Source organism: Pistacia vera, unplaced genomic scaffold (genome assembly GCF_008641045.1).
Source record: "Pistacia vera cultivar Batoury unplaced genomic scaffold, PisVer_v2 Contig233, whole genome shotgun sequence".
NCBI classification, from domain to species: Eukaryota; Viridiplantae; Streptophyta; class Magnoliopsida; order Sapindales; family Anacardiaceae; genus Pistacia; species Pistacia vera.
Window position 1 is genome coordinate 1021997 of NW_022196039.1, and position 27146 is coordinate 1049142.

Consider the following 27146-nt stretch of genomic DNA (forward strand, 5'->3'; position numbering starts at 1 on the left):
ATGTTATATAGATTATTGAATTACCCTTTTTTTTTAATATTATTATTATGATTTGGATTATTTTTTTAATCCCTTATATTTGAGATTTTGCTAAAACACTCCAATCACAATAAAAGTTTAAATTTTAATAAAAACACCCTCACCCACCCAAGCCACTACGAGTCGCAGCTTCAACGGTGCATGACTGAACGAACGGATACGGTTGGCCGTGCATCAATCTGGAAAAAAACGGCTACATCCATTCTAGTAAAAAACAACAAGATCTATTACAGTCGTTTCCATGGATATGGCCGACGGTCAGATTGACGCATGACTGACTAGATCTGGTCGGTCGTGCACCGTTCTGGCGATGTCTTGAGTAATTTGGTTCAAGTTCAAGGGTAATAATGTCCTAAAAATCTTGTGTATAATGATGAATATTCTTGTAAATTGTGTTAAGAGCAAGGGCGTTATTGTCAAAATATTTTAATAGTTAGGTGTAAAATTACAATAAAAATAAGATTACCAAGTAATCTTAGAATACCTAGAAAAAATGATAGTATTCAGATTACCACCTATATAACCAACAACAATTATTATTGGTTTTGGAAGATTATCAGAATTTTTTATTACTTGATAATCAAACATGATAATGTATATATTATAAGATGACATTACTAAAGTACTGTCAAATACCCTTGAACTAAACACACCCTAAATTACAGGTATTAAATGCAACCTTACCGTATAAAGTATGATATTTTATTATTTACTATTTTACAATTTGGGACATTTATCATTTTACTAAAAAAGAATACATAATTTCTGGTAAGAGCATAAGAGAGAAAATTTTCTTCCTTGGAACAAGAAATATGAATATATTTTTTCATAGAAAGTCCAATACATTGAACAAATTTTTCTTGGTTTTGTAAGATTAAACCAAATTTATTCTTCAATTAAGCCCTGTTTAATCCAACAATCTCCATTATTGGTATAAAGTTAGGCCTAACTACCCAATATAAACAGTGTCTTATCCTATATTAACAAATATATAGAAATAGAAATAAGCATATGTATAAATTTAGGTAAAAGATTTATTGACTTGGGACCAAGATTTGATATAAATTCGCAGCTATTTTTTCAACATGATTTGATATTCAATCTTTGAATGCATGCATGGTCCAGTCTCAAGTCAATTCAGCGAAACATAGAATAAAGGATTTGGTCAGTAATATTTAATTTCTTATATTGATACTCCATATAAATTAATAGATCTTTATAATATAATAAACATATTAATATTTGATACCAATCCTGATTCCTGAGAATATAAAGGATTTGTATAAGTTGGATCAGTCTCAGTTATAAGAAATTTTCATATTAAAACTCCGTAATGCCCCCTTAAAATTAGTTGTTTTTACTTGTTATACTTCAAACTCGATCAATTTTCTTTTGCATTGTCATCTTCTCTATATATATTATTTAACTGCAAAGCAGAAATACTGATATAATAAAGGGCCGTTTGGATTGGAGGTATATAAGATAACGGGGGTAATCTTCATTTATTTTATCAGATTCTGGTGTTTAGTTTGTAAGTAATAAAATATTACGGTAATCTTTTATTGCAAATAGTATTTACTGTTGGTAATGTGACAGGTAATCTTATTACCACATTAGGGGGTGTTATTAAAATATTACCAGGGTAATCTGATTTTTCTACCTATTTTACCCTTAATTAAAAACCATTTCGCACACAATTGCCCTCAAATGTCTACCAAATAATAATTACCCAACCCTCCTACATTTGAGAAATTAGCTAAAATGCCCTAGCCACAAAAAATATTTAAAAGTTAACAAAATACCCCCAGCCACCCAAGACCATTGTTGGCCGTGACTTACCACCGTCAGCCGCCGACGTTAGTCGTCGTAATGCTACACGACCGACAAGATATGGTCAGTCGTGCACCAGTAAGGCCTTTTCCGACCATGGATCACAAATTCATGGTCGGAAACGGTTAGTTTTGGCGTTTCTATGACCGTTTTACCACCAAAGATGTGGTTATGAAAATGCCAGATCTTTGGTCATGAAATGGCCATAGATTTGACTATTTTTTTGGCATGGTTTTGTGATCCATGGCACTTTCCAGCTTTGCCGGTGCACGGCCGACCATATACGACCAGTCGTGTGCCATTCCGTCGACTGTATGTAGTGGCCGACGGTGGTGGCTAGCTGCCGGCAGTGGCTTAGGGTGGGTGTGGGTAATTTTGCTATAAATTAAAATTTTATATGACTGGGGTGTTTTAGCAAAATTTCAAATGTAGGGGGTTAAAAGAAATTATATAAAAAATAATAATAGAAAATACTATTATATTAATATTTAAAAAGGAGGGCAATTTAGTAATCTATATGACATACCCACTTCATTGTCCTCCCAACCAAACATATTATTTACCAATTTATTCGAACCAACTAAACACATTTTCAAACATTCCCAGTAATCTTCAAGGTGATCTTTCTTTCCGTTAATATAATATACCCCTATAATAAAATATTATATGATCCAAATGCCCCCAAAGAGTTAACGACTTTTTCCCACCCAAGTAATGGTTTAATGACAATTTTTCACCCATAGACTTTTAAATGACCACTTTACTACCCAAATTTATATTTTGGTGGCAAATAGAGAACAAATTCGGTCCAGGCTATTACGACATTTGAAGAGGGAAGACCGATGAGTCTTTTGGTGGTTGGGATTGATCGAAATTTAACTTAGGAGGGGTGGTTGCGTAAGCCCTAATCACTCAATTGTCAACGATTGACGAGATCAGTGAGAGTAGGGTTTGAGGAGTTTTGGTGAGTGATGATCGAAGAAGAAAATGGTGGTGGTGTGGGATCACAATGATACTGGAATCGAAAATATGATATAAATTTGGGTAATAATTTTTAAAATCTACGGGTCAAAAAGGTCATTGAGCCATTATTTGGGTAAGAAAAGTTGTTTATAATAAATTAGCTTGTAGGTCCAACTCATGTTCACAATCAAATTGATTATGGGGCGGCCCCAAATATACACAGCATCAATAAATTAATACTATATTTGGATTTTCATCCTTATCTATGTAAACAAACGGTATGAAGTATGAACGATTAAACCTAAGTTAGTAAATTAATACAGTGCAGGTGATGTCAGGCAATTAATAATTTAAATAAATTACAATAGTTCGACGGGTCATAATTTATCGTCTATTTAAGAAGTTGAAATCTTGAAAGGTCAAGCAACGCAGTAATCAGTCACATATAAATACTCTAGGAAACGTTTGGCGATTTCAGTAAATAAAATGGTAACTTGCGTATTCGTATGGTCTTTTTTTATAAAACTAATTCAAGACCCGGCAAGTTTCATGTTTACTGAAGTATCCAGTTTATGATGTGATGAATATGGAGATTATAGAGTGAATGAGTGATGAAATGAAACTGAAACCCCACCTTCTTGAATTGGAGTTAAGTTATGAAATGGTGGCTTTGCAGCTACAGGCTACAGCCATTCAATGCCTGAGTTGTTCTTCTTATCGTCTGTAGTTGATGACCAAGAGAACTCACAAGGTTCATCACGATATCAATCCATTCCTGCTGCTGTTTTAAGCCTGTATTATTAAACCTAATTTCACTGTGGATATAATTAATATATCAATCTTAGAAGTAATTAATTAGTTAGCTAAATAGTCACTTTATCTGACTAATTAAGTCCATTAATTTGTACGTGTTAGGAAAGTCCAACTATGAAGCTATATTATCCATGTCAGTCATCAGAATATGAACTTAAGTAAGAATCCAACTCCGTCACTTATTGACCAATTAAATTGATGCTTTATGCATACTACTAAAAAACGGTGATTTATTTTATGTTGTTAATCGCGCTGGACTTTGAAAATTCATCCATTATTCTTACTAAAAACTGTCAAAAAATTGAATAAAATAAAGGAAGATTTATTATTTTCAGGTGTCACTATTCCATACCAAATATTTTATCATATGATAATGTAAATCGGTCACCCATTTTCCCTTCTTCTGCATCTTCATATTTAATTTGTTTCATTAAACAACTTTGATTTTCTTTTGTGTCTGCTTCTGTATTTCAACTCTCTGACCAGCGGACTTATTTTTGAAACCTTCTACAGTACATACAAAAGTTGAGTCCCACAATACTCGTTTGACCACATAACCAATAGCCTGCAATAATAATGCAAAGTCTCCATCCCTTTCATTAATTAATTTTATTAAACCCTCCTTAATTACGCAAATATATATAACAAACACCACCTATAAATGTATACTTATTCATAATCAGAAATAACTTGTAATTATCTATATATAATATTTGGCTTCTGAGTATCCTGTCCGTTCCTTCTGTTATATATATAGAGGGAGATATCAGTTATTGTTTGTGGATCAGGAAGGTACGTAATTGAGCATCGAAAAAATGAGCAACGTAAAAACCAAGAAGAGCAACCAACCGGGCATATTCAACAAATGCTTGAGGGCAACAATAAGGATGTTAATCAAGGCGAGGGACCTGTACGTGGAGGGCATGACTGACTGGTCAGAGAAGATTGCTTTGGGGACGGCGATGGGGTGCCCAACGGGTCAAGTCAACATGGGTTTGCCCCGGAGTTACAGTGTTAACTCGTCCAAATCATCGAGCAATAACGAGGACATGAGAGAGCTCATTAGAGCTGCTTCTACAAGGAGTCTAGGCAATAGAACTGATTCGGATCTTCTTCAGAGACAAGTGCAGGCAAGTAAAAGTGGATCAAATAAAAAGAAAATGCCGAGGAGTTTTAGTGTTGGTATTGGGAGAATTGATGAAGAACATATTTGTGATTTTGAGGAGGGTGATGTCAAGGTCAAGAAGAATAGTAATTTATTTCAAAGAAGTAGGAGCTATGCTGTTCCAAATTGACCATTGTCTACTTTCTTTTGTTTCTTGTTTCTGTAGTTACCTTTAATTTTTAGTTTGGCTTTGTGATTTGAGGTTGGTTGTGATTATATTTGAAGCTTATATACTCTTTTTAATGGAATATCATAATTTGTATCAGTTATTGGTATGTTCAGGACTCGAGTGGATATGTGAATCCTACCAGAAACTTTAACATCTTGATCTTTTTGTACAGATATTATAATTTTAGGGTACAAATATCCATGATTCCCCTATATTTTCTGCCCGATAAGTTTGTCAATAGATCAGTGATTCTAGCCATCGTTTAGGCTCAGTCTGATATGGTACTGCTGCCACCTGGTGACGAAAGTTTGCTCTTGGAGACTTCTCGTCTGAGACATCGAGGCTTAATCAGTATAAATTGAACCCAAATGACAAAACTCAAATTAAAGGCTGGACTCAATGCTATGGAAAAAAATTGGTTTTAGATTAAATATATTTAAGTAGTAATGGAAATATAATTATACCCTTGTATTAAGAAGTATATTTCTGTATTAATGGGTTAAATATAATCTCAATTGTCTTTCAAACGGGGTAGATCCTCATTTCTTGGGCAATATTATCCCAAAAGGAAAAACAATGGTCGGGTCCTATCAAATTAAATCAAGCTAAGATCATAATTAATCTGATGGCCCTGGGTTATTTCAAACTATCAATTCAATAATATTATTTTGTGTCGATAAGAATACTTAAATCATATTAAACATTTTAATCAAATTGAACTTATAAATAACATAATCCATAATTTAGCATTTTCCATAAGTCAGGTACAACATCTTACTTACTAAAGCGAAGGAAGACATAGAAAAGTTGACCTAATTTGCATTTTGGACCCGCAGAAGATTGCGATTGATAGAACCTCATAACCTAAGTAATGGGTGTTTTTATAAATTTGATTGGTACGTTTATTACAATTCAATTGTTTTATATAAGCAAGTGCTAAGGTTTTCTCACTTTAAAAATTATGCAGCTCCACGTATTATTACATTATAGAGAGGTGGGTAGATTTCAGTTTATCAAACAATGCTTCGACAATTTAGATTCATCAATATTTAATAATCCATTATTGGAGCCATTAACTTTAACTTTTTCTTTTTCTTAATTATAGACATTAAGATACTACATATTGAACTATTTTTCCAAATAATTTTATAAGCTTCATGGTTCTTAGAGAGTGGCCACTTTTATATGATAAAGAATACGATTTGATGAAGGTTGAAATCACTTTACTTATAGACCAATAAGTATAAGAAGAACAAGTGCTAAACACATCAACAAATATGTCCAATTGTTTTATTTTATTGTTGAATTTTTCTATTGTTGATGGTGAAGTTGCAGGTTAGCACTATAAACTATATAGATATATTATTCTACTAATGCAATGAAGCTTCAAAAAAATTGATTTTCTGCTTTTACTCAAGTCCTAAATTCTAATGCAGCTATTCGAGGGAATACTCCAACAGTGAAGGTATTCAAGAATTGGATTCTCTAACCATTACTCAAGTGCCAATTGCAGTTTCTGATTGGTAAAACTAGCTGGTTACCCAGCTCCAGAATACCAGCCTAAGCAATGTTTTGCCATGTTCAAGAGATGGACTTCTCAAGAACCTGCTCTAGCTCCAGAACCCCGATCTGCAAATTGCTTGAGTTCTTAAAAACTCATTGTGCTCCACTTATCACAACCATTTGTACACATATATAAAGAGAATGAGATGAATAAAGGATCGATTGAGATCATGATTGAAATTGGTTGATTAACTAATTCTTTAATGTTAAGTGTAACCAAATCCTTGACTTGAGATATTGAAAGTTCACCAACAAAATCCAGATTTCATTTGCTCAATCCCAATTGATTGGATATAGGAACAATAGATGTAACCCCTTGATGAGTTTTAAGTTTGGCAGTTTAGGACTGACCCCACTGCCTTAATTTTATCCTCCTCTAAGATCACTTTATTTAAGGAAACCAAACTCTTAAGAAATTTTGTAATGGCCATGGCCACTTAAAGACACTAATTTTGTCCGCCATTGTAGACAAAGTGAGCACCTTAATAGGTTATTTGCTTTGTAATGACCTTCAGAAACTAAATATGAAAAGAATCACCGTGTGACAGAAAAGTAAACATAGAACTCCATTTTCATAGTTACAAACTTTGCTTCATCAATCTGATGGTGTAAGAAACAAAAATTGTTTCAAAGAAGAAGAAAACAAGTAATAGTATACATTTGTTTGATTCTGCAGTACAATGATGAGAATATGCATCTTCTATCCTCACCATTTTGTGCAAGATGAGACAAAGATGGCCCACGTGATTGCCTATGTAACTTAGAACTAACTTACAACCCAAAATAGATAACGCATCATCAACATCTGTATCAGCCATGCAGCAAGTCCAAAAACAAGCTCTTCGTCTTCGTCTTCTTCTTCTTCTTCCGAGGGATATCAAATCTCCTTTACACTCATCTTTCTCAGCCATAAGGCAGAGAAGGGTAGAAATTCAAATCCTATCAGCAATAAAAAATTTATGAACAATTGGCCAAAATGAAAGTGCAAATTCATAAGCAGAACATTGACATTGATTGGACCAACTTCAGCAATTTGGGATACCTCTATTTTATTATGTTACTGTTGTTATTAAGGCCTACGGTTTCTTTGTCGACCATTAAGTATATTCCTGGATTTTCCGGTTCCCTTCCCTTCAAGCTTGAAACTGGGTGAGTTTGTTTTTCAATTTCACATACATTGTTTCATTTCCTAGATTCAGTAAACCCTTTGGAATGATCAAACAAGGAGAATAAGAGATAATATGCACTTAATTTTTTTTATAACTAGTACAATGTTTATATATAGATATATTGGCGTGGATGAGAACCAAGATGTTCAACTCTTCTACTATTTTATAGAATCTGAAGGAAATCCAAGTGAGGATCCCCTGGTGCTTTGGCTCACTGGAGGCCCTGGTTGCTCTGCCTTCTCCGGACTTGCTTTTGAGATAGGTGTTCCACTTATTTCTTCTTTTTAATATTCTTTTTGCCGTCAAAAGGTACCTAAAATAGAATGTAAGTCTCATTTTTTTATATGAAATGGTTACTCCTCTTCACATGAACGAGCTTTTTGATTCATTTCATACTTATGCAGGCCCTATACGTTTTGACATTGTCAAGTATAATGGCAGCTTACCAACCATGGCACTGCATCCGCATTCATGGACAAAGGTGGAGAAGATTTATTGACCGAGTGATGAGAGATTACAGCTGTTATTTTTGGTTGTTTTTTATGATTTCCAACCGACTATTTGATGCATTTCCAGGTCTCCAGTATAATCTTCTTGGATGCACCAGTAGGCACTGGATTCTCCTATTCAAGGAGCTTCCAAGGTTCCAAGACTGGAGACACAAAGTTTGCCAAACAAAGTTATGAATTTCTGAGAAAGGTGTGAAAACATTTTGATTTAATCCAATCATAATGGCATCTTAAGATAACAGACGTGGTTTATAGTTTAATTAAATTTAAGGTACAAGGCGCCTTCTTGCACTTCTGTTGTTGATAAATCATTTACTGAAATTAGTACTGGTTGGCTATACAGTGGTTGCTGAGACACCCAAAATTTATTAGAAATCCCCTCTATGTTGCCGGTGACTCACATTCTGGAAGGATCGTTCCGATCATTTCAAGTAAAATATCAGCTGGTAATCTTGGATGGTGCCTTTCTCAATTCCCCAACCCTTCTTGATTATGGCCAGTTCCAAAGTTTATAATGACTCTGCAGGCATTGAAGTTGGGCATGAACCACCAATCAATCTCAAAGTATGTATTCTAGTATCCTCAAAATTACCTTGTTGCTTGGTGTCTTTGGTTTTATGCAGCAATGACATGCCCACAAACCGTTTCAGGGTTATGTGCTGGGTAACCCAGCAACAGATTCAAAATTTGATGACAATTCAAAAGTTCCATTTGCTCATCGCATGGCACTTATTTCTGATGAAATCTACCAGGTCAATTTTAACTTCCTTTCAGTTGTAATCCTAGGTATTTCATACAAATTGCCATCAAATTACATGAAAGTTTTATAGTCACATGTTAGCTTAGTTCTGCGCAATCCGAGATAGTTCTAAGTTGTGCATTTCTACCAGTCGGCGAAAAGGAATTGCAGAGGAGAATATGTAGAAGTAGACAAGAGCAATGTACAATGTGCAAAGGATCTTAAAGCTATCTATGAGGTGAAAATGCTGATATGTTTTCTAATTTTAAAGATCATGTTTCTTGATTTTTGTTTGCTTTGTTGATTCCATGAACAATTTTGCCTGTTCAGATCAAATCTAGGGCCTGGTTATTTCAAACTAATTCAAAATATATAATATGTTGTGTCGATAAGAATACTTAATCAATTAAATTTTAATCAAATTGAACTTATAAATAACATAATCCATAATTTAGCATTTTCCATAAGTCAGGTACAACATCTTACTTACTAAAGCGAAGGAAGACATGAAAAGTGACCTAATTTGCATTTTGGACCCGCAGAAGATTGCGATTGATAGAACCTCATAACCTAAGTAATGGTGTTTTTATAAATTGATTGGTACGTAAAACTTGTTTATTACAATTCAATTTTTTTTTATATAAGCAGTGCTAAGGTTTTCTCACTGTAAAAATTATGCAGCTCCACGTATTATTACATTATAGAGGTAGTTAGATTTCAGTTTATCAAACATATGCTTCGACAATTTAGATTCATCAATATTTTAATCCATTATTGGAGCCATTAACTTTAACTTTTTCTTTTCTTAATTTAGACATTAAGATACTACATATTGAACTATTTTTCCAATAATTTTATAAGCTTCATGGTTTAGAGAGTGGCCACTTTTATATAAAGAATACGTTGAAATCACTTTACTTATAGACCCAATAAGTATAAGAAGAAAGTGCTAAACACATCAACAAATATGTCCAATTGTTTTATTTATTGTTGAATTTTTCTATTGTTGATGGTGAAGTTGCAGGTTAGCACTATAAACAATAGATATATTATTCTACTAATGCAATGAGCTTCAAAAAAATTGATTTTCTGCTTTTACTCAAGTCCTAAATTCTAATGCAGCTATTCGAGGGAATACTCCAACAGTGAAGGTTTCAAGAATTGGATTCTCTAACCATTACTCAAGTGCCAATTGCAGTTTCTGATTGGTAAAACTAGCTGGTTACCCACTCCAGAATACCAGCCTAAGCAATGTTTTGCTATGTTCAAGAGATGGACTTCTCAAGAACCTGCTCAGCTCCAGAACCCCGATCTGCAAATTGCTTGAGTTCTTAAAAACTCATTGTGCTCCCCTTATCCACCCATTTGTACACATATTAAGAGAATGAGATGAAAAAATGGATTGAGATCATGATTGAAATTGTTTGATTAATTACCTAATTCTTTAATGTTAGTGTAACCAAATCCTTGACTTGAATCTTGCAAGATTTTCATCCTTATCTATGTAAACAAACGGTATGAACGATTAAACCTAAGTCAGTAAATTAATACAGTGCAGGTGATGTCAGGCAATTAATCATTTAAATAAATTACAATAGTTCGACGGGTCATAATTTATCATCTATTTAAGAAGTTGAAATCTTGAAAGGTCAAGCAACGCAGTAATCAGTCACATATAAATACTCTAGGAAACGTTTGGCGATTTCAGTAAATAAAATGGTAACTTGCGTCTTCGTATGGTCTTTTTTTATAAAACTAATTCAAGACCCGGCAAGTTTCATGTTTACTGAAGTATCCAGTTTATGATGTGATGAATATGGAGATTATAGAGTGAATGAGTGATGAAATGAAACTGAAACCCCACCTTCTTGAATTGGAGTTAAGTTATGAAATGGTGGCTTTGCAGCTACAGGCTACAGCCATTCAATGCCTGAGTTGTTCTTCTTATCGTCTGTAGTTGATGACCAAGAGAACTCACAAGGTTCATCACGATATCAATCCATTCCTGCTGCTGTTTTAAGCCTGTATTATTAAACCTAATTTCACTGTGGATATAATTAATATATCAATCTTAGAAGTAATTAATTAGTTAGCTAAATAGTCACTTTATCTGACTAATTAAGTCCATTAATTTGTACGTGTTAGGAAAGTCCAACTATGAAGCTATATTATCCATGTCAGTCATCAGAATATGAACTTAAGTAAGAATCCAACTCCGTCACTTATTGACCAATTAAATTGATGCTTTATGCATACTACTAAAAAACGGTGATTTATTTTATGTTGTTAATCGCGCTGGACTTTGAAAATTCATCCATTATTCTTACTAAAAACTGTCAAAAAATTGAATAAAATAAAGGAAGATTTATTATTTTCAGGTGTCACTATTCCATACCAAATATTTTATCATATGATAATGTAAATCGGTCACCCATTTTCCCTTCTTCTGCATCTTCATATTTAATTTGTTTCATTAAACAACTTTGATTTTCTTTTGTGTCTGCTTCTGTATTTCAACTCTCTGACCAGCGGACTTATTTTTGAAACCTTCTACAGTACATACAAAAGTTGAGTCCCACAATACTCGTTTGACCACATAACCAATAGCCTGCAATAATAATGCAAAGTCTCCATCCCTTTCATTAATTAATTTTATTAAACCCTCCTTAATTACGCAAATATATATAACAAACACCACCTATAAATGTATACTTATTCATAATCAGAAATAACTTGTAATTATCTATATATAATATTTGGCTTCTGAGTATCCTGTCCGTTCCTTCTGTTATATATATAGAGGGAGATATCAGTTATTGTTTGTGGATCAGGAAGGTACGTAATTGAGCATCGAAAAAATGAGCAACGTAAAAACCAAGAAGAGCAACCAACCGGGCATATTCAACAAATGCTTGAGGGCAACAATAAGGATGTTAATCAAGGCGAGGGACCTGTACGTGGAGGGCATGACTGACTGGTCAGAGAAGATTGCTTTGGGGACGGCGATGGGGTGCCCAACGGGTCAAGTCAACATGGGTTTGCCCCGGAGTTACAGTGTTAACTCGTCCAAATCATCGAGCAATAACGAGGACATGAGAGAGCTCATTAGAGCTGCTTCTACAAGGAGTCTAGGCAATAGAACTGATTCGGATCTTCTTCAGAGACAAGTGCAGGCAAGTAAAAGTGGATCAAATAAAAAGAAAATGCCGAGGAGTTTTAGTGTTGGTATTGGGAGAATTGATGAAGAACATATTTGTGATTTTGAGGAGGGTGATGTCAAGGTCAAGAAGAATAGTAATTTATTTCAAAGAAGTAGGAGCTATGCTGTTCCAAATTGACCATTGTCTACTTTCTTTTGTTTCTTGTTTCTGTAGTTACCTTTAATTTTTAGTTTGGCTTTGTGATTTGAGGTTGGTTGTGATTATATTTGAAGCTTATATACTCTTTTTAATGGAATATCATAATTTGTATCAGTTATTGGTATGTTCAGGACTCGAGTGGATATGTGAATCCTACCAGAAACTTTAACATCTTGATCTTTTTGTACAGATATTATAATTTTAGGGTACAAATATCCATGATTCCCCTATATTTTCTGCCCGATAAGTTTGTCAATAGATCAGTGATTCTAGCCATCGTTTAGGCTCAGTCTGATATGGTACTGCTGCCACCTGGTGACGAAAGTTTGCTCTTGGAGACTTCTCGTCTGAGACATCGAGGCTTAATCAGTATAAATTGAACCCAAATGACAAAACTCAAATTAAAGGCTGGACTCAATGCTATGGAAAAAAATTGGTTTTAGATTAAATATATTTAAGTAGTAATGGAAATATAATTATACCCTTGTATTAAGAAGTATATTTCTGTATTAATGGGTTAAATATAATCTCAATTGTCTTTCAAACGGGGTAGATCCTCATTTCTTGGGCAATATTATCCCAAAAGGAAAAACAATGGTCGGGTCCTATCAAATTAAATCAAGCTAAGATCATAATTAATCTGATGGCCCTGGGTTATTTCAAACTATCAATTCAATAATATTATTTTGTGTCGATAAGAATACTTAAATCATATTAAACATTTTAATCAAATTGAACTTATAAATAACATAATCCATAATTTAGCATTTTCCATAAGTCAGGTACAACATCTTACTTACTAAAGCGAAGGAAGACATAGAAAAGTTGACCTAATTTGCATTTTGGACCCGCAGAAGATTGCGATTGATAGAACCTCATAACCTAAGTAATGGGTGTTTTTATAAATTTGATTGGTACGTTTATTACAATTCAATTGTTTTATATAAGCAAGTGCTAAGGTTTTCTCACTTTAAAAATTATGCAGCTCCACGTATTATTACATTATAGAGAGGTGGGTAGATTTCAGTTTATCAAACAATGCTTCGACAATTTAGATTCATCAATATTTAATAATCCATTATTGGAGCCATTAACTTTAACTTTTTCTTTTTCTTAATTATAGACATTAAGATACTACATATTGAACTATTTTTCCAAATAATTTTATAAGCTTCATGGTTCTTAGAGAGTGGCCACTTTTATATGATAAAGAATACGATTTGATGAAGGTTGAAATCACTTTACTTATAGACCAATAAGTATAAGAAGAACAAGTGCTAAACACATCAACAAATATGTCCAATTGTTTTATTTTATTGTTGAATTTTTCTATTGTTGATGGTGAAGTTGCAGGTTAGCACTATAAACTATATAGATATATTATTCTACTAATGCAATGAAGCTTCAAAAAAATTGATTTTCTGCTTTTACTCAAGTCCTAAATTCTAATGCAGCTATTCGAGGGAATACTCCAACAGTGAAGGTATTCAAGAATTGGATTCTCTAACCATTACTCAAGTGCCAATTGCAGTTTCTGATTGGTAAAACTAGCTGGTTACCCAGCTCCAGAATACCAGCCTAAGCAATGTTTTGCTATGTTCAAGAGATGGACTTCTCAAGAACCTGCTCTAGCTCCAGAACCCCGATCTGCAAATTGCTTGAGTTCTTAAAAACTCATTGTGCTCCACTTATCACAACCATTTGTACACATATATAAAGAGAATGAGATGAATAAAGGATGGATTGAGATCATGATTGAAATTGGTTGATTAATTACCTAATTCTTTAATGTTAAGTGTAACCAAATCCTTGACTTGAGATATTGAAAGTTCACCAACAAAATCCAGATTTCATTTGCTCAATCCCAATTGATTGGATATAGGAACAATAGATGTAACCCCTTGATGAGTTTTAAGTTTGGCAGTTTAGGACTGACCCCACTGCCTTAATTTTATCCTCCTCTAAGATCACTTTATTTAAGGAAACCAAACTCTTAAGAAATTTTGTAATGGCCATGGCCACTTAAAGACACTAATTTTGGCCGCCATTGTAGACAAAGTGAGCACCTTAATAGGTTATTTGCTTTGTAATGACCTTCAGAAACTAATTATGAAAAGAATCACTGTGTGACAGAAAAGTAAACATAGAACTCCATTTTCATAGTTACAAACTTTGCTTCATCAATCTGATGGTGTAAGAAACAAAAATTGTTTCAAAGAAGAAGAAAACAAGTAATATTATACATTTGTTTGATTCTGCAGTACAATGATGAGAATATGCATCTTCTATCCTCACCATTTTGTGCAAGATGAGACAAAGATGGCCCACGTGATTGCCTATGTAACTTAGAACTAACTTACAACCCAAAATAGATAACGCATCATCAACATCTGTATCAGCCATGCAGCAAGTCCAAAAACAAGCTCTTCGTCTTCGTCTTCTTCTTCTTCTTCCGAGGGATATCAAATCTCCTTTACACTCATCTTTCTCAGCCATAAGGCAGAGAAGGGTAGAAATTCAAATCCTATCAGCAATAAAAAATTTATGAACAATTGGCCAAAATGAAAGTGCAAATTCATAAGCAGAACATTGACATTGATTGGACCAACTTCAGCAATTTGGGATACCTCTATTTTATTATGTTACTGTTGTTATTAAGGCCTACGGTTTCTTTGTCGACCATTAAGTATATTCCTGGATTTTCCGGTTCCCTTCCCTTCAAGCTTGAAACTGGGTGAGTTTGTTTTTCAATTTCACATACATTGTTTCATTTCCTAGATTCAGTAAACCCTTTGGAATGATCAAACAAGGAGAATAAGAGATAATATGCACTTAATTTTTTTTATAACTAGTACAATGTTTATATATAGATATATTGGCGTGGATGAGAACCAAGATGTTCAACTCTTCTACTATTTTATAGAATCTGAAGGAAATCCAAGTGAGGATCCCCTGGTGCTTTGGCTCACTGGAGGCCCTGGTTGCTCTGCCTTCTCCGGACTTGCTTTTGAGATAGGTGTTCCACTTATTTCTTCTTTTTAATATTCTTTTTGCCGTCAAAAGGTACCTAAAATAGAATGTAAGTCTCATTTTTTTATATGAAATGGTTACTCCTCTTCACATGAACGAGCTTTTTGATTCATTTCATACTTATGCAGGCCCTATACGTTTTGACATTGTCAAGTATAATGGCAGCTTACCAACCATGGCACTGCATCCGCATTCATGGACAAAGGTGGAGAAGATTTATTGACCGAGTGATGAGAGATTACAGCTGTTATTTTTGGTTGTTTTTTATGATTTCCAACCGACTATTTGATGCATTTCCAGGTCTCCAGTATAATCTTCTTGGATGCACCAGTAGGCACTGGATTCTCCTATTCAAGGAGCTTCCAAGGTTCCAAGACTGGAGACACAAAGTTTGCCAAACAAAGTTATGAATTTCTGAGAAAGGTGTGAAAACATTTTGATTTAATCCAATCATAATGGCATCTTAAGATAACAGACGTGGTTTATAGTTTAATTAAATTTAAGGTACAAGGCGCCTTCTTGCACTTCTGTTGTTGATAAATCATTTACTGAAATTAGTACTGGTTGGCTATACAGTGGTTGCTGAGACACCCAAAATTTATTAGAAATCCCCTCTATGTTGCCGGTGACTCACATTCTGGAAGGATCGTTCCGATCATTTCAAGTAAAATATCAGCTGGTAATCTTGGATGGTGCCTTTCTCAATTCCCCAACCCTTCTTGATTATGGCCAGTTCCAAAGTTTATAATGACTCTGCAGGCATTGAAGTTGGGCATGAACCACCAATCAATCTCAAAGTATGTATTCTAGTATCCTCAAAATTACCTTGTTGCTTGGTGTCTTTGGTTTTATGCAGCAATGACATGCCCACAAACCGGTTCAGGGTTATGTGCTGGGTAACCCAGCAACAGATTCAAAATTTGATGACAATTCAAAAGTTCCATTTGCTCATCGCATGGCACTTATTTCTGATGAACTCTACCAGGTTAATTTTAACTTCCTTTCAGTTGTAATCCTAGGTATTTCATACTAATTGCCATCAAATTACATGAAAGTTTTATAGTCACATGTTAGCTTAGTTCTGCGCAATCCGAGATAGTTCTAAGTTGTGCATTTCTACCAGTCGGCGAAAAGGAATTGCAGAGGAGAATATGTAGAAGTAGACAAGAGCAATGTACAATGTGCAAAGGATCTTAAAGCTATCTATGAGGTGAAAATGCTGATATGTTTTCTAGTTTTAAAGATCATGTTTCTTGATTTTTGTTTGCTTTGTTGATTCCATGAACAATTTTGCCTGTTGTAGTGCACTAAACGAGTGAATCATGCACACATCTTGGAAAAAAAGTGCACTCCAATCTCAAGAAAACTAAATAAGGAGGATGCCCGTTATCACAGATATCTCCTGGAAGAATACGACGAGTCCTTGTTTATGCCTGTTGATCCTCAAGAGTGCAGGGTAAACCTTTCACTGCTATCATTTAAATAAATGAGTTCAGATGTTTGACTTCATTTGTTGCATAAAAATTTCAGTACTACAATAATTTTCTTTGCAACAAGTGGGCGAATGATATCAGTGTCCAAAAGGCGCTTCGCGTTCGAATGGTAAGAAGCTGCAGCTACCTCAAATAATTATCATTATTCTAGGAAATTATCATTATTCTAGGAACAACCTTGTGTGTAATTTCTATGATGTAATTCAGGGAACAATCAAGGAATGGATAAGGTGTAACAGAAGCTTAGATTACGAACATGATGCCAAGAGTCTTTTGAGCTATCATCTGCGTCTTAATAAGAGAGGTTACCGAGCTCTAATATACAGGTTTTATACCGCCACCACAACTTTCCAGTTTCCATCCTTTACAGAAGAAAAGTAAATCAATAATAGCGTGGCCTAGTTTTCTGATTGTCGACTCAATTATACTCTGCAGTGGTGATCATGACATGGCTATTCCCTACTTGGGCACCCAATCTTGGATCAAGGCTTTAAATTTTTCTGTTGTCGACGAGTGGAGGCCATGGCTGGTTGATGGTCAAGTTTCAGGGTAGTGTAAAATAATTACATAGATATATTGTTCTACTAATGCAATGCAGCTCTAAATGAAATAAATTTCTGCTTTTACTACAGTCCTTTCATTCTAATGCAGATATTCCAGGGAATACACCAACAACTTCACATTTGCAACTGTAAAGGTAATAAAGAATTGAATTTCTAACCTTACCTCTAGTGCCAATTACAGTTTCTGATTAGTAGAGTTTTGTTTACAATGTTTTCGATTGTGTAGGGAGCGGGCCACACAGCTCCAGAATACCAGCCTAAGGAATGTTTGGCCATGTTTGAAAGATGGATTTCTCAAGAACCTTTGTGATCACTTCCAAGCTCTAGCTTCAGAGCCCCGATCTGCGAATTGCCTGAGTTTGGTTTCACGTGCCCTTCTAGTGGCCGTGAAGATGAAGAGCCTGTTACTTCCTGTTGCAGGTAACACTGAGCAAATAAAATTTTTTGTCTTGGGAGTTCTGTAAACAAGCGTTGAAATAGAGTGGCAGTGCCGTAGTGGAATGAAATCTGAATATGGGATATGGCTAATTATAGTCATTTTGTGCACATATGCCATGCACCTTCTGTGTTTTTGAGATATGCTCTTAATTGCATTCGGCACCAGTTCATCGATGTTTTTGCTGACAATCTTCTAATAAGTTCTACAGTTCCAAGATAAATTCATGACCAATACCATAAAATTCTTTTAAGCATTTAAAAATATTGAGTAATAGCCTTCAACCAATTTCAATACAGTATATTGAACTACTTAAATAAGACACGTCTACTATCATTAAAGAAAGAGCAATTTTCACACACACTTATCGTGATGCGTCGTGAAGAGAAACGGCGAAAGTTCCATGAAGCCGTTCTTAACACTCTTTACCCTCCACCATCACCACCCCAAGTAATTTTTCTTCCTGATTTTTTTTTTTTTTTTTTTTAAATAACAATCTAATTGGGATTATATCTCATAATTGATAATACAGGCAGTGGATGAAGAGGAAAAACCCGGTCACCCATTAGAAGATTTCGACGTGGAACTTATAAATCTAGGTTTGGTACTTGAAACATCGATAAATACTAAAAATTTGTAATGTTATTTTGGAAAATTGTGTATGGATATTATCCCCTAGGTAAATATTAATTTTTAAAATAAATGCAGATGATTTTGTGAGGACTGGTTCCTCAAGTGATGGCGGTGATGACGTGACGCTAACAAAAGGTGAGGGTGGTGAATGTGAGCCTCAAAAGCTGAGCAGGGCTCAACGCAAGAGACATTCATAGAAGAAACTCGGAAGTGCTCTCGTAGAAGCAAAATCAGGGCCTTTGCTGCCACGACAAAACAAGAGGAAGAAAACGTAATGATGGTAGAGATGAAATTCAACAACCAGGTGTTCGACAAAATGTCCATGAGGAAGTGAAGTTACAAAAGACAAGTTTGGTAAGATTCCATAATGAAGTTTAAAAGATATGGTTATTGTAAAGAAAGTTTGATTCATTTAACAAGCGTTTGTTCAGGTGGTGCGGTTGGTTGCAGCAAGCAGAAGAAGCTAAAGAATAGGAGGTTGGCAAAGAGGGTGGCCAAGGAACAGTTGAAGTTGTCCTCAGGCAGTGAGAAAGTCGATGAAGGTCAAAGCTTTGAGTCCTCTAATAACAGAGGAAATTGTGAAAATGATCATTCTAGTATGGAAAATAGTGACCAAGCTCAGGCTAGTAATCCTATTAGTCAAGATTGAAGGACTGTAGAGGGAGCTGGAGATGGCACTCATTATTGTTTAAACATGGGAGTGAAGGATAATTTTATGAAAAGACGAAGACGATTGTTTTCATTCATTCTAGGTGTGAATTAATTTGTGGGTTTTTCATATATGCACTCTTTATTGTAAAATTATTTAAGTTTAATCGAAAGTAGACAAAGTGTACATTTGAATGATACTAAAGTTTGATTATGTATGAAATGATAATTGATAATTTATAGCAGTTAGGGCATATGGGTTATGAGGGTTGCAACTCTAACAAACAAATGCCTAACCAGCTTTGGATCAGCTTTCGTGTTTATATGGTGACTAGATGGCACGCCGCGCATTGTGCAGTTATTATATATATTTTTATTTATTATTGAATTTTTATTTAAGAATTGAAAAGATTATTGTTTTACAAAAAAAATATGTCAAATATTGATAATAAAGAGCATTTATTATGTGTCTTTTTTTTTTTAATCGGGTTTTTATGTTAAAGATTGCTGAGAATCGTCATATGATTGTCATTTAGGATGTCGTATTGGTCCCCGTATTTGCTACTTATTGGTGTTGTAAAATGATGATTCACATGCATTCAATTAATGTATGCAGGACAGATCTTTCACATTCCTCTTTTAATTTGATAAAATGCAAGTGATGGAAGATTGAAATAGTCAATTTGTAATCAGCAGGAATTGAATTAATTGAATTCAACACATAGAAGTTGAAAGTCTCGCAACTCATGAAAGTGGTTGACACAAAAAATAAATTAATTAAAGAACGAAATAGTACTGGCACTTTTAGTGATGGAATATATTCCCTTTTCAAAGCAAAAGAAGATTGCCATACTTTTCTTACAACAATTTGGTACATATAATATATTGAAATGACAATTTTGCCCTTCTTAAAATTAGTAGTTCCTGCATGGAATTAACTATGCTTTAAGGTCAACAGTTAATCTTTCACCATTTTAAAAGGTTGTCACCACCAGAAATGAGAACAAAAAAAAAAAACTTGCCATCCTTCATCATCAACACAAAATCTCTTCGCCACAAAACACAAACTGTTAGGCTAAGAGGCCACAACAAAAACATGAACCTATCTAAGAATGTAAGTTTGCAACTTTTTGATAAAAATATGCTTCATTGATAAACACTTTGCAATTAACATTGTTTATAAGACACAGAAAAACAAAAAAATGGACATATTTTTTTTTTTTTTTTTAAATGGTTCATACGTGACTACGCCAAAAAAGAAGTGTTCATTAAAATATCCGAATGTCACCTCTGTCAATGTCACTGTGACCATCACTGCCAAAGGTTGGCTACATAATAAAAAGATCAAAATGAATCAATTTCGTTAGTAATAATATGAAATTCATAAACAAACAATGGTTTAAAGCAAGCACCTGTGAGTGGGGCAATGGCTGACTACACTTGGAATGACCACTTTCGGTTCCTCAACAGTGGTGTATAGGTTATTGTTGTAGGGTGAACAACTCTTAGTCAAGCACAGAGAGAAAGATAGGAACTATAGTTCCAAGTCCATGAATATATCAAAAACTGATAATGAAATAGCATCATTGATTCTCCAAAGAGCTTGATGCGAGCTTAGGTCCTCAAGTCAAGAGGTTAGTCAAATTAGCCAAAATTGAATATGAATATCCAAGAATTTGTCAAACATCCGTATAGTTTTAATCCAAACTTAAGCTCTACACAAAGTTCACTAAAAACTTAAAAATTTCTATTTGAAAAACTCTTTCTGCAAGAAGTTTGAGTTTATACTCAAAGAAAATAATGGGTTACTAATTAGTCTGGTTGCATAAAAGACCAAGAAAAAAAAATTCAACTGATATATAAATTAGAAAACTTAAAGAGTAAGTGTTTTTAAGATTATACTAAGTTGGCACATAAATCATCAAATTTTACTCTATAAAGAAAAGATTACTTTCGAATATGGTCTCTACTTCCATCATGGTAGCTACGGGTTTGAGAACTAATCAGTTCATTTATGTTAAAAAAAAAAAAAAAAAAACAATTAAAAGGATTTACTCATTATCCCATCACATGCACATGCACATGCACACACAAAAACACATACTGTATATGCATTAAATATGACAAAGTAAGAGAAAGTTGTGCAATTCTTGGAAGCTAAAACATTGTGCAGTAGCTAAAATATATCATATCAATTTGATAGAGATCTGGATAAAAACCATACCATTATGCTGTGTACCCTAATCAATCTATAACTTCACATGGAAAATATATAGTAATGTATGAAAGAATAATACTAGACATGACGGAGGTAGAATGCCATCCACCATAACCATGTTGGGTTCCCAAAAGCACTACCAGAGCAATAGAAGTTACTCACTCCTCAATTGATCTTACGTTTCATCTAGTTTTCTAGCACAACTCTTGGTTATACAAAGGGCTGCAATTCACAATACAAACATCATAAGTTCACGCGTTAGTCTACATATATAAGAAATAAATGAGAAGGAAACAAAAAAGAAATGAAACCTGTTAGAATCATTCACAATGGCTTCAAAAACAACCTCATCAACCTACAGGAAATCCCAATTCAATTAATCACAAAAACAATCAAACACCGCCATCAAATTTCCAATAAACATTTGAATTCTACACAAACATACCCGTCTAGCAAGGCCAAGGCTAACACTATCAAGAATCTTGAAATCAGACCTCTTGAACCTCATAACATGCCCGACTCTTCTTCCTCCACAAAAACAACCTCAGATTCAACTCAGGAAAAAACCTTCCTCGAAGATAAAACACTGAACTCCAAAAGTTCTCCTCTGAAACATCACACATGACTTTGACTTCCCACAAACTGCCTACTAATCAGCCTTGTTGACAAATTCCCACTTAAACTCCATCTCTCAACACCCTCCAAACCCGAACTGGAACCAATCCCACATATCGCCATATAGCGAATATGCAAAAAGACAATTTTGGATCATTCTGAGAACAAAAACAACTGTAGACATTTAGTTCTCATGTCATTTTAAGGAACATATAAAAAAAAATTAATATTTAAATCTAAGTCATTGAATTATACAAAGAAATTAATCATTCAACACATATAGAATAAGTTTAAGTTCAATTGTTGAGAAACTTATTCACTACTTAATTAAAAAACTTTTAAAATTTAAATCCAACCTATTAAGTTATACAATGAAATGGAATCTTTAATAAATGAGTTAAAAGGTGTAAAATGGTAATGTAGAATTATGCGTTAACTGTAGAATAAACAATATTTATATTAGCTTCTGGTATCATCATTCAGTGGGAACAAAAAAAACAAAGGTATTTATACCTTTAAAAAGTGTTTATGACACTCATTTTCTTTAAAAAAATTGTTTTGAATTTATATATCCTAATAATTTTACACAAAAAATCAGTACACTAATCCCATAAATCAAAATGTAATAGTATAACTTAAATAAAAAATCATATAAATTTTGTCAAAAATTGATGTGAAATTTTAATTATTAAAAATTATATTAATATATTGGTTTGAATAATATTACCCCAACAATTTTCTTTTATAGACTTTTTTTCATAACTTTGATATGATAATTTATAATTAATTAATTTATAATATATTTTATTAATTAATTATTTATCAATTATGAATTGTTACGTCAAAATAAGAGAATATTTGTGAGAAATGATTCTTGTATAATATTTCTGATTTACTTTCAAATAGTTGCTCGTTGTCTGAGGACTACCAATTTGCCAATAAAAACACGGGCATATCCATTTACGTTCCTGCCCTTTTTCTCAGCTGCGTCTACATTTACCTTTTTGTCCTATCATTCCCTCAAGCTGCTGTGAGTTACACAGAACTACAAAACCCTAAACCCTAACCAGATTTTCTGTGTCCTTCGCTAACAATGGCTGAACTGAAGCTCTCAGAATCACGAGACTTAACTCGAATCGAGCGTATAGGCGCACACTCCCACATCCGTGGTCTGGGTCTTGACAACACCTTAGAACCGCGGGATATATCGGAGGGCATGGTGGGCCAAGTTTCGGCCCGCAAAGCTGCTGGTGTTATCCTTCAGATGATTAGAGATGGAAAAATCGCCGGTCGGGCCATCCTCATAGCGGGCCAACCCGGAACCGGGAAAACCGCCATAGCAATGGGCATGGCAAAATCCCTCGGACTCGAAACCCCCTTCGCCATGATCACTGGCTCGGAGATTTTCTCCCTCGAAATGTCGAAAACAGAAGCTTTAACGCAATCCTTTCGAAAGGCTATTGGAGTCAGAATTAAAGAAGAAACTGAAGTCATTGAAGGGGAAGTTGTTGAGGTCCAAATTGACCGCCCTGCGACAGCAGGAGTTGCAGCGAAGACGGGAAAGTTGACTCTCAAAACGACGGAGATGGAGACCGTTTATGATTTGGGGACGAAGATGATTGAGGCTTTGGGGAAGGAGAAGGTACAGAGTGGGGACGTGATTGCGATTGATAAAGTTTCTGGGAAGATTACGAAGCTTGGGAGATCGTTTTCGAGGTCCAGAGACTATGATGCTATGGGACCTCAAACTAAGTTTGTTCAGTGTCCTGATGGGGAGCTGCAGAAGAGGAAAGAGGTTGTGCATTGTGTAACGCTTCATGAGATTGATGTAATCAACAGCAGGTATTTCTATTTCTTAGTTGCTGTTTTATGCTTTGAAGTTAAAATTTTATTTGAATGATTTGGTTATGCTGTTAGCTGTAGATGGTTTGCAAATGTTTTTTTTTAAGTGTTAGTATCTATAAATTAATCAGAGACCTTGGAAATTGTGGACACTCTAAAAATAAAGTTAGACATATGTTTTAAGGTTTAATAAACAAAATAAAAAGATGAGAGAAAGGAAAAGCTTTAAAGAGATTTTGATGTGGCATCGAAATTGAAGGGTAAGAGATTGGTGTTTTGGGGGTTGGTTGCAGAGTTGAGCGTAATAAGATGGGTAATGCTGGTTGAGAGCAATAGGGTTATCAATTTCTCTTGGTGTGTATTGACTTTAAAGATTTGGGCCTAGGCTGGAAGAAGATGCGAAGATGATTTAGTGGTTGTCAGTGCAAGAGAGAGTGGAGAAAGCGAAAAGCAAAGTTGGATAGAGATTTAATTATAAATAAGGTAGTGGGGTAAATGTTGAAATATTGGAAACATAGCAAGAGGATGTTGAGAAGGAAATATTTTGCAAATGTTGATAAATAGGATAACAAAACCCTTGCTAATAATCTAGAAATCCCTTTGCAGTGCTTTGAGTTTGAACGAAGAGCTATCACTGTGCCATGCAACCTTTTGTAGTTAGGAGACTTGGTTCAAATTGGTGGACAATTGAAATATTGAAAGATACATTATTGTTGAAAGTGGAAACAGCTTGCTTGAGAATGACAAACTAGACTTGGAGGACCAGTGGATAAAAGTCTAGCTGGTTAAAAATTCATAAGCATATCTTTATATTCAGAGTAATTCTATGTGCACTAACCAATGTGTACTAATCCAAGTACTAACATTAGAAATTTGAAATTTTTATTCTTATATTTAAATTGTCATTACTGTAGATATCAGTTTAAAGAAACAGTTAAGAAGTGACTCCCTACCAAATTGAGTCATTAAAAGCATGATAGGGTCCTGGGAATTTTGTACATAACTGTGTGCTCAATAAAATATGAAGCTCAAATTGCATCAGTGACCTGAAATGAATAACGTATTTGCTGGTAAAGCTTTAACATTCCTTGTTGACAGAAAGAAATACATCATAAAGTGGAGGTTAATTAAATAGAAAGACAAAATTCTTAGCTCTATGGATGCCTTGAAAGAACTTATAATTCAAACATCAAGAAAAAGAAATACATTTGGATACCTGAGATAACAGAATTCTTTAGTTTTTCTTTTGCTTACAACCTTTCCAGGTAGCTTTCTTTTACTAATAGAGCATCAGCGCTCAAGGTTCTTAAGTTGGTAGTTGCTAGGGTACTCATCAACTGAATTTCTTAAGGCAACGACGAAAGCAACAGATTGACAGCTGCTTAATTTATGTGATAGTTGTTTTACAATGAGGAAAAGTGAATAGTCAACTTTTTATGGTCACTTTAACTTTTTGTTATTCCTTCTTTAACTCTATAAACTGTAACGATTAACAGTTATATTGTTCAACTCTCTCTCTGGCATGACTGTTGTAGAGGAGATATTTTATCTAAAGTTGTTATTGTTTGACATTTGACGATAATTTTTTTGTCAGCCTAGTGTACAAGCTTCTTAATAATTTAGATTTCCAGGCAGTATAATGATGAGAGTCTTTGAACTTGTTAGAGGGCTTATTATTTTCCATAATCTTTTCTTTAACTTCATTATCTCTTTTTCTCAGAACACAGGGATTTTTGGCTCTCTTCACTGGTGACACTGGTGAAATTCGTGCAGAAGTACGAGACCAAATTGACACGAAGGTAGCGGAGTGGAGGGAGGAAGGGAAGGCAGAAATTGTGCCAGGTGTCCTGTTCATTGATGAGGTGCACATGCTTGACGTTGAGTGCTTTTCCTTCCTGAACCGTGCTCTGGAGAATGAGATGGCTCCGATATTAGTTGTTGCTACCAACAGAGGGATTACTAGAATCAGGGGTACTAACTACAAAGCTGCTCATGGAATTCCAATGGATCTCCTCGATCGCCTACTCATCATCTCAACTAAACCTTATACAAGGGATGAAATGCGCAAAATTCTAGACATCAGGTGCCAGGAGGAAGATGTGGAAATGACCGAAGATGCAAAGCAATTGCTGACTCGTGTTGGTGAAGGAACATCCTTGAGATATGCTATTCATCTCATCTCCGCTGCTGCTTTAGCATGTCAGAAACGGAAGGGAAAGATTGTGGAGATTCAGGACATTGATCGTGTGTACCGCTTATTTTTGGATGTGCAGAGATCAACACAGTATTTGATGGAGTACCAGAGTCAGTACATGAATGAAGTGTCCCTCGGAGATGGTGATGATGATGATGTGAATGCCATGGTTACAGAATAGTTCCTTTATACTTGAGAGATTTTGTGATGATGCTTCTCTCCTGCTTTAATATGGTTAGCACCGACCTTACAAATGGTACACCTGTGATAAAAGTGTAATCAGTATTCGTGGAGCTTTCCATGTCTTGGTATGAGTCTGTAATCATTTGCAGATTATTGCTTCAATATAATTATGTGACAGGACTCGAAATTGTGGAAAATTAGGACGGCCTTTGATGTTAATTTACTCTTCNAATCAGTCAACAAGACCATCAAGCACACTCTAAAGGCCAAACTTGGGGCAGCCAAAGGAAATTGGGCTGACGATCTCCCCGAAGTCTTATGGGCGTACAGGACAACTCCAAGAACCTCCACCTCGGAAACCCCTTTTTCGCTAGTCTATGGCTGCGAAGCAATGATCCCTGTAGAGGTGGGGACTGGTTCTCTTCGGAGAGACTTGTACAATGAGGTCGAAAACGAAGCACTTATGAGGGCAAGTTTGGATCTCGTTGAGGAGCACCGCAACAAGGCTTCGCTAAGGATAGCAGCCTACCAGCAGCGTGCAAAGAGGTTTTTCGACTCAAAGGTCAAGCGAAGAGACTTCCAGGTCGGGGACCTTGTGTTAAAGGAAGTTCTCCTTGGGACCAGAGAGCCAAGTGCGGGGGTACTAGGACCTAACTGGGAAGGTCCGTACCGGGTCGACAAGGTGATCAGACCGGGGACTTACCATCTCAAAAGACTGAACGGTTCCAAAGTACCCCGAGCTTGGAATGCCGAGCACCTCTGGCCATACTATTAGTAATCCCGAACTCAGCTATCAGTTTTTGTTAGTTTTCTTTAATGTAAAAGTATTACTTTGTCCGCTTGAAACAGTTCGCATGTGTTCTGTTCGCGTGTAAGAATTTGCATGTAATTGCCTATGTAAATCTGAATTGTAAATTGTACTTATGTATAAAAAAGCGAACAGCAATTGAAAGCAAAATGTATTTTAATTTAT

The 27146-nt window shown here is 34.9% G+C and overlaps 5 protein-coding genes and 1 long non-coding RNA gene across 6 annotated transcripts; all 6 read left to right on the forward strand.

The window, feature by feature from the left end:
• Window positions 1-4436: 4436 nt before the first annotated feature.
• LOC116131349 lies at window positions 4437-5067 on the forward strand. Its single transcript, XM_031417009.1, has one exon. The coding sequence runs from the start codon at window positions 4461-4463 to the stop codon at window positions 4938-4940; it is 480 nt and encodes a 159-aa protein (XP_031272869.1). The 5' UTR covers window positions 4437-4460; the 3' UTR covers window positions 4941-5067.
• A 2451-nt stretch (window positions 5068-7518) lies between these two features.
• Window positions 7519-10286, forward strand: LOC116131391 (serine carboxypeptidase-like 18). Its single transcript, XM_031417038.1, has 9 exons — window positions 7519-7691; window positions 7828-7973; window positions 8116-8192; window positions 8288-8410; window positions 8564-8666; window positions 8747-8784; window positions 8871-8972; window positions 9111-9197; window positions 10158-10286. The coding sequence occupies exons 1-9, from the start codon at window positions 7519-7521 to the stop codon at window positions 10284-10286; spliced, it is 978 nt and encodes a 325-aa protein (XP_031272898.1).
• A 1531-nt stretch (window positions 10287-11817) lies between these two features.
• Window positions 11818-12297, forward strand: LOC116131392. The gene has a single exon (XM_031417039.1). It carries the CDS (start codon window positions 11818-11820, stop codon window positions 12295-12297), a length of 480 nt encoding a protein of 159 aa, XP_031272899.1.
• Window positions 12298-14879: 2582 nt separating this feature from the next.
• LOC116131393 (serine carboxypeptidase-like 7) lies at window positions 14880-17714 on the forward strand. The gene is made up of 14 exons (XM_031417040.1): window positions 14880-15052; window positions 15189-15334; window positions 15477-15553; window positions 15649-15771; window positions 15925-16027; window positions 16108-16145; window positions 16232-16333; window positions 16472-16558; window positions 16652-16804; window positions 16879-16950; window positions 17049-17167; window positions 17277-17390; window positions 17493-17538; window positions 17631-17714. Exons 1-14 carry the CDS (start codon window positions 14880-14882, stop codon window positions 17712-17714), a joined length of 1437 nt encoding a protein of 478 aa, XP_031272900.1.
• A 456-nt stretch (window positions 17715-18170) lies between these two features.
• Window positions 18171-18587, forward strand: LOC116131353. The gene is made up of 3 exons (XR_004128247.1): window positions 18171-18290; window positions 18373-18439; window positions 18549-18587. It is a non-coding gene; the product is annotated as an uncharacterized LOC116131353 (long non-coding RNA).
• A 4328-nt stretch (window positions 18588-22915) lies between these two features.
• LOC116131350 (ruvB-like 2) lies at window positions 22916-26392 on the forward strand. The gene is made up of 2 exons (XM_031417010.1): window positions 22916-23796; window positions 25517-26392. The coding sequence occupies exons 1-2, from the start codon at window positions 23048-23050 to the stop codon at window positions 26169-26171; spliced, it is 1404 nt and encodes a 467-aa protein (XP_031272870.1). The 5' UTR covers window positions 22916-23047; the 3' UTR covers window positions 26172-26392.
• Window positions 26393-27146: the final 754 nt, after the last annotated feature.